The sequence below is a fragment of the Lissotriton vulgaris genome, chromosome 1_1 (genome assembly GCF_964263255.1).
Source record: "Lissotriton vulgaris chromosome 1_1, aLisVul1.2, whole genome shotgun sequence".
NCBI lineage: Eukaryota > Metazoa > Chordata > Amphibia > Caudata > Salamandridae > Lissotriton > Lissotriton vulgaris.
This window is the reverse complement of record NC_141685.1, coordinates 1,200,337,296-1,200,345,186: the sequence shown is the minus strand read 5'-3', so window position 1 is coordinate 1,200,345,186 and position 7,891 is coordinate 1,200,337,296. Positions and strand designations below refer to the sequence as shown.

The 7,891-nt window shown below is 47.2% G+C and overlaps 1 protein-coding gene across 1 annotated transcript; it reads right to left on the bottom strand.

Moving 5' to 3' along the window:
- Positions 1-3,595: 3,595 nt before the first annotated feature.
- Positions 3,596-7,639, bottom strand: LOC147748906 (zinc finger BED domain-containing protein 6-like). Its single transcript, XM_086964467.1, has 4 exons — positions 6,081-7,639; positions 5,801-5,905; positions 5,521-5,625; positions 3,596-3,777 (listed from the first exon to the last, which is right to left on the bottom strand). Exon 1 carries the CDS (start codon positions 7,599-7,601, stop codon positions 6,486-6,488), a length of 1,116 nt encoding a protein of 371 aa, XP_086820593.1. The 5' UTR covers positions 7,602-7,639; the 3' UTR covers positions 3,596-3,777; positions 5,521-5,625; positions 5,801-5,905; positions 6,081-6,485.
- Positions 7,640-7,891: the final 252 nt, after the last annotated feature.

The window sequence follows — 7,891 nt, the reverse complement described above, 5'->3', positions numbered from 1 at the left end:
ACAGACGAGATATATTTGACATAGTGGTCTCCAGTTCAGTATCAGCCATATTATTATAAAAGTTCAGCAGTACTATGTTCTCTAATGTACCCCACTTGAGGAGTAAAATTTGAAAGTGGGTATTAGAGATGAATTTATGGATCTTAACCTTTGTTACCGTTGATACATAGACACAGAGCCCCCCCTTATTGTGACCCTGGGCTGATGGTATGGCAGGTGATTGAAAAGTTTGGTACCCCAGTAAATGCGCTTCCTCACAGCACCAAGTCTCTTGAAAACATAGGATGTCATACATATGGATAACATTCAGCCAAGCTTTGTTGAGGGCCTTGCTGGCTAGACCCGCCACGTTCCATGAGATGAGTGAACTAGAGGCAGTGGCATTGCTGATGTCTCCAGAAGAACAGCCTAGATTCACACAGGGTAAGTCAAGTTGTTGTCTTCTGGTGATAGAAGTATATGAAGGATTCAAGGAATTGGAAATTGGGCCGTTATCCGCGAACTGTTGGGACTGTGGGTGATCAGGTGACCGTAGTTCATTTAGTGTGTCCGTACCCACTTCCATTCTGCCACTATTGCTATTTAGAGGGCTGAATGATGCAGAGTGGATGGGAATGCGATCGCTGGAACACGGGCCATCCGAAAATTTCTCTGCAATAAGTGGTTTATGGTAGGCATGGGCGGATTTTGCGGATTCGCAATCCGCGAATTTGCGGATTTGCGGATTTGCGGATTTCGAAAATCCGCAAAATCCGCGAATCCTCGCGGATTTTGCGGATTTTTTTTGGGGGGTGTTCGCACGGGTTTCTGCAAGTTCGCGAGGGTTTTGTGCAATTTCGCAAATTGCGAACTTACTTGTCAGGTCGCCAGTTTTGCGAACTTGTTGTTTCTACGTGCCCAGCCTGTTTGCAAGCCTTTCTTCATCACTGCCACCCTCTGTCACCACTGGCACTCTCTTTGTTCACCCATGCCACCCTCGGGCTCACCCATGTCACCCTCTGTGTCATCACAGCACCCTCTGGTTCACCAGTGTACATTATTGGTTGAACTTTTGCACTTGCTCATAGCTTTTCCTTTTGCAAAACTCGTTTTTCGGTAATTTCGCACTATTCGCGAGGCGCGGCGTCGTGCGAAATCGATCGTGTAAGCCGCGAACTCGTGCGAGTTACCCCAAGGTTTACGGCCGCCGCCATTTTGTTTGCGTGACGTATTTCCGTTTCCGCCCGCTATGTGTAGTCTCGCGCGATGAGCGCCTTGCGAATACAAGTTCGCACGAGTTCGCGAGAGAAATCGCGTGCGAACTTACTTACGCTCACGTGATCGGCCGCCATCTTGTTTTTCATTCATTCCTATGTGTCTGGGCATGGTGTTTCTATCCTCTGTATATCTCTGCCATCCTTTGCTTATTTTATTTTGTTTTTGATCTATTAAACTTTTTTTCTATCCCTCTTGTTTTTTAGGTCTATATTTTTGTGTTTTAGGCTACTTTTGTTTACTTTTCAAGTACTTTTTAAACTTTTATTTCCTTCTTCTCTACTCCTATTCTTTTTCATTTTATCTCCTTACCTGCCCAGAACATGGTGAAGACAGCTGTCAAGCTGCCCAAGCCGGGCACCGCAGCCCGTGCCCGGCTCCCGTGTGGCCGCTTGAGGGCGGAAATGGTGGTGCCCAGGGAGATCTTCAGCCCTGAGGAGGTGGGCACACTCGTTTATTTTGTGCAGCGCCGTCTCCCGAGGACCATCGCAGCAGGCGGCAGGATTGCTGCCGGTTATACCAGCAGCCAGGAGCGTCGGAAGCGGTGGGGGCAGGTGTGCCGGGCCCTTTTTAAGATCACGGGGGTCCAGCGCACCTATAATCAGGTGACCCACCGCTGGACGGATATCCTGGACAGGGAGCGCGACCTGCTCGATCTGCTGGGAGTGGAGGTCCCCGGGCTTGGTGAGTAGTAGTAGCAATTTTTTCATCACTCACTACTCTGTTTTTTCTCCTGCTCTGTGTGTTAATATTGCAAATGTTTGCTTTAACTTTTTTACAAAGAGCAATAATGCTGCTGATTACATTGATAGGAGAGCTAAATTAATATTTCAAAATCTTCTGTGCATTTCAGGTGCACTGCTCTCTTTCTCTGTGGCGGTGCCACTGCTTATTTGTTTTCTATTTTGTGTTCATTTAATTGGGCTGAGTAATGTATGAGTGTACTTTACAGAACTGCGTAATGCTAGACACAAAGGGGCAGATTTACAAGCCCCTTGCGCCACGTTTACGCTGCCTTACCTGACGCACAGCGACGTAAACGTGGCGCATCCCTGCGAGTCATGTACAACGTGATGCTTCTAAGGAGATGCGCCACGTTAAGACCTGGGCCTGCGCCACAATGGGTGCGTTGCCACGCAGGGGGAGGGGGGGATGGCGGTCAGGCAGATGTGCGCCTCGCAAAAGTGCCTGCGTGAAATCTACAAGATTTAACGCAGGCACTTCCGCGACGCTGCTACGTCAATTCTTTATGCCTGCTTGCTTGAAGCAGGCGTAAGGACTGATGCGGTATGTTGAGTATTGGGCATCCCTGAGCATTGCTATAGTTGCATCGTGCCTGCGACGCGACTCTAGAGATGCGCCCCTCTTTCGTCACGAGATGCATCACGCATCTGCCTACCCTTGCGCCAGGGTTTGCCGCATTGTAATTGCGGCGCATCTGCCGTGACGCAAGGTTAGTTTTGAGTTACGCATTTTGTTCTGGTGCACCTCTGGAGGTGTGCAGCCCAGAACTCGTAAGTATGCCCCTAAGTGTCAGATTAGCAATTACCTGTGCATCCCTGCAAAGTGTGAGGCACGCCAGCACCACCCATGGTGCGCCGTATTTTCAATGCGGCACGCCATGGTGCCAAAACGTCGCCGAAGCGTTACGCATCGGTGCCGTAAAGGCGGCTCATTGATGGAGTTGCGTTGCAACGATGGCGCAGCTCCAGCAATGCTGCGTCAAGCCGTAAGCCTGCTTCATGCAGGCGCAGGGTTTCAGTGACGCATCATTGTCCTAAATGACTGAGTAGAGGCTCAGGTGCAGTCCTTCCTTTGTAGCCCTCTTTTTGGCTAAAATAGTTGGTTCTTGTTCTTTCTAAATGTTTGATTTGGTTGACAAGGACATCGACAAGCAGCAATCATCAATTTTTTCTGTTCTTTCTTTCATGTTGTACGTCAGGTCCGCCCAGGGGCAAGCGGACAGAAACAGCGGATGCAGTGGCTCCAAAGGAGGAGGATGATGCAGGCCAGGGCGGCGAGTGCTCCTTTGCTGGCCCCAGTAAGTTTTCATTTAAATATAGAGGACCTATTGTTGTCCAAGCGTTCCTAATTTAAATTTTCGAAACAGTGTTTAGATAGGAGCTAAATCAATAATACTACTGTTGCTGGGACAATTCTCCACAAACCTTACTATGGACACCAAAGACCAGAGTAATAATATTTCAGAGTGGCGTGTTTGGCACACTGTATACTATAGTATAAACTCGGTAGTGTCAGCGGCACGGACTCCTCCTTGCAAAAATTACAAAACCTTTCTCTCAGTCACTCTAGCTTGGAGGACCAAAAACCACAGAGTCTATTCAAGTTTAAAAGCTTTATTAAAAAAAGTAAAAGTAAACACATATATTAAAATAAAGTTAGCTGGAAAAGGAAAAGTGCTTGGTGCTGAGTTGATGAGTAATGGAACACATGTCTTGTGGTCGAGCCGAGCTTTCACCTGGTTTAGTTGGTTGCTCTTGTCCGTAGAAGTCCAGCGTCTGTCTGTTCAGAGAAAAAAGATGTGTGTAAAAATTAAGCAAGCATTCATCAATTGTGACAAAAAAGTGCAGCAAGACAACAGCCTTCCCTGGAAGGAGGGACATTTTTAGTTTAGACTAGAGTAGACAGTCAATTATTTTTTCTGTTTTCAAACTTCTTCATTCCTAGACCAAATACTAGTGAGTGGTGTAATCTAACAGTCTTAAATATATTTTTTAGGTGGAACAGCTGGTGGCGGGGCCAGCTCGGACGTGATCGTCATCGACTCTGAGTCTGAGGGCGACTCTGGGGAGGATGCGGCGCAAGTGGACAACCAGACTGTGAGGAAGCAGGCAGCGGTGGTGTGGAGTACAGGTAAGCTGGATCATGGTACTATCTGACTCTTAGATAGCATATGATGTGTATCCAGTGCTGGACCAGTGACAAATTACAATATGGTAATAACAGCAGGCTGGGACCGACAGAGAGATAGAGGCAGAGAGAGAGGAAGACAGAAGGAGAGAGAGAGGGAGGGAGCCAGAGGGAGGGTGAGGGAGGGAGACAGAGAGAGAGACAGCGAGGTAGAGGGAGACAGAGGGAGACAGAGAGAGAGATAGAGACATATCGCCTGGGCCTTGGGCAGATGATACGGTTGCTGGTGTGGTTAACGGCTCAGAGGAAAAGTCACTCACTTCTGCCAGATCTCTTTCATATGAAAGAGCACCAAACCAAGGATACAAGTGAGTTGTGGGAAGGGAAATGGTGATTCAAGCGCCCCCCCTTGCCCCTCCATGCGGACGCCCATGATACTGGCCTCAATAGTTTTGTACTGCGCTGGCTAGTTGCTAGTTGTACTGTGACACAACTTCCTGCTGAATCATTTTGTGTTAATCATATTCTTAAAGAGCATTCGTTACAGATTATGTTTTTCTTTCTTCTTATAGTTGGTAATACCAAAACATCGAAACCGAGCAGGAGTATGCGGGCTGTACTTGCCCGGCAACGGAGGCTGGATGCCACTGTTGCGCAATATCGCCGGCTGGTGGAAATGGAGGGGGACGACACGCACTCCAGTGTAACATCTTCTGCATCCTCCTCCGTGACCCCACGTTCTGCCGGTAAGCGCAGTGCTCCAGCCAACCGGAGCCGTGCTGGAAGACGCCACCGCCGAGCACCTCCTCACAGTACTGTAAAGGCTCGCTTGCGCCTTGCACTCCGCAGAGTGTCCAACCTAGAGGCGGAGGTCCAGAGATGGAAGGAATATCATAATCTGGTGGAGGGCCTCCGGTTAGATCAAGCCATCATCCAGGAGAAGTTTGATGCCCTGGAGGCCAAATTCAACAAACTGCATCCGTAGAGTGTCCCTTGCCCCTTTTTTACAGACTTTTGGGGGGTGGGAATTGGGAGTTGGGGTTTTTGGGGACTTTTGATGGACTATTTATTTGTTGGGGTTAGGGAGGGTCTTGCGGGAGTTTATTTTGTTAGGGATATAAAAATTTACTTTTTCAAACTTTATCTGAGCATAGCTGTTCTTTACTACTTTTGAGCCTGGTGGGTGGTGGTTTTGCAGTAAGTTTGTTTTACGGAACACTGTCATCGTGTTGATTCACCTGTAGTTGGCCAAATGTTTTCCAAAGTTAAATGCCTGTCACAGAGTTTCCTAAATCAAGAGTCCTAGGAGTTTACTACTAGTAGTACCACTGTCACTCTCTCGCCTCTCCTCCTAATACTCCATTATACTACCTCCCATCCAAACGCTTATCTTACCTGTAATTAATTTGTGTTTGTTGAGGGTTGTCTCCACCTGGAATTCACAGTGTCCTAAAGCGTTCTGCAGCAGGGCCCCAACTGGAGTTTCCCGGCGTGGATTTTCTGCAAAGCAAAAGCAACCTGTAGTTGGCCAAATGTTTTCCAAAGTTAAATGCCTGTCACAGAGTTTCCTAAATCAAGAGTCCTAGGAGTTTACTACTAGTAGTACCACTGTCACTCTCTCGCCTCTCCTCCTAATACTCCATTATACTACCTCCCATCCAAACGCTTATCTTACCTGTAATTAATTTGTGTTTGTTGAGGGTTGTCTCCACCTGGAATTCACAGTGTCCTAAAGCGTTCTGCAGCAGGGCCCCAACTGGAGTTTCCCGGCGTGGATTTTCTGCAAAGCAAAAGCAACCTGTAGTTGGCCAAATGTTTTCCAAAGTTAAATGCCTGTCACAGAGTTTCCTAAATCAAGAGTCCTAGGAGTTTACTACTAGTAGTACCACTGTCACTCTCTCGCCTCTCCTCCTAATACTCCATTATACTACCTCCCATCCAAACGCTTATCTTACCTGTAATTAATTTGTGTTTGTTGAGGGTTGTCTCCACCTGGAATTCACAGTGTCCTAAAGCGTTCTGCAGCAGGACTCACTACTTCCAGTACCTCTTTAGGGGACTCGTCAACGTAAGTTTCTTCATTGTGCGGAATCCAGGCATCAGCATTACGGGAAATGGATAGAATGAGTCTGGAGGAGGAGGATAGACGACCAGGACTGAGTTCTTGGCAACTAACTTGTGAACCTGATGAATGCTGCGGCAAGACAGTTCTGCTGATGGGCTTGTTCTTTGATTGGGTGATTACAGTTTTGTTGTGAATGGGATCAAGCACTTGGTAAACAAAGAAAGACAGACACACAGGAATAAAAGTGAATAAGGAGTCGAACTAAAAATAAAGTTAATGAATCATTGACTCATTTTCAGAACTCGGTGTCAGGGAAAATGAACTCGTCCTCATACTCTGCAAATTCAGTCGGTAGTACTTGTGGTAACTGAGGAGAACTTTCCTCAGGTAGGTCGGTGTCCTCTTCTTCCTGCGTGCATTCTCGTACTTTGTAATCTGGTGGTATGAAGTGCTGGTTCATCTTTATCATGGTGAGCCGCTCCACATTTGCGGGCAAGAGGCGGGACCTTTTGGAAGTCACAATGCCACCAGCAGAACTAAAAACACGTTCTGAAGACACGCTTGCGAGTGGGCAAGACAAGTAATTGATAGCCAGGTTGGTGAGCTCTCGCCATATGTTTCTTTTCCCATGCCAATACGCCAATGGGTCCTCAGTAATATTGACCGCTGTTGAGTCATCCAGGTAGGCCTGCACCATTGAAACAATGTTCTCCCGCATTCCTGTACTTTGCACTTCTGTGTCCTTTCTGGGACAAGCAAACCCTAGCTGACTTAGCCAATCCTCTTCAGACATATCGCCTGTGCCTGGTGCAGATGTGGTTAACGGCTCAGAGGAAAAGACACTCACTTCTGCCACAGGTACAGAAGTGCTTTTATCCGACGCCTGTTGGCCTGCTGATTCACTAGTACTGTCTTCTCCTACAGTTTCCTTCCTCTCTCTTTCAAAACGAATGGCTGACCGAGCTAGCCAACCTTTGTACTCTGTAACATCTGAAGTTTCAAAAGGAATTAATACTTTTCCTAACAATGGCTTTCTGTAACGTGGATCCAGAATAGTAGCACAAATGTAGTGCTGTTGTTTCTTGATATTTACAAGCCGTTTATTGCTAACTAGGCGTTGTAATAATCTCTGCGCCAACTCATATGCTTCATTCTTTCCCGCATCCTTTAATTCTGAAGACACCACCTTGACTTGGTGCTCGAGCTTCAGCAACAATGGGATAGCTTTGCTCAAAGAACAGTCCTCCCTGCTGACTTCACGCGTGAAGACCTCAAAAGGACGAAGCATGTCTGTCAGGCTTTTAACTAGCTGCCATTGCTCCACCGCTAGCATCATTTCTGTCGGATCACCACCCAGGTTGTAGAAATACTCATTGACTACTGGAAACAGCTCATGCAGACGCTCAAGCATGTAGAAGGTTGAGTTCCAACGTGTTGCCACCTCCTGGATAAGTGCTTTCACTTGCATTCTACGTACATTTTGCTGGCGCCTCAGCTCCTTCCGGGCCTTAAAAGAATGGTTGAAATGTGTGCATATTCTTCTGCAGATGGTCAGTATTTTGTCGACTGAAGGTTCTTTTTTCAAGAACTTTTGCACGACAAGGTTCATACAGTGCGCCAAACACGGCACTCTGAAATAGTCACCGTCCGCCATGGCCTTAACTACATTGCTGCCATTATCAGTAGAAACATAACCAACCT

Bases quoted from the DNA above. Each gene is read 5' to 3' on its own strand.
- LOC147748906 (XM_086964467.1), bottom strand. From the start codon at position 7,601: ATGCTTGAGCGTCTGCATGAGCTGTTTCCAGTAGTCAATGAGTATTTC.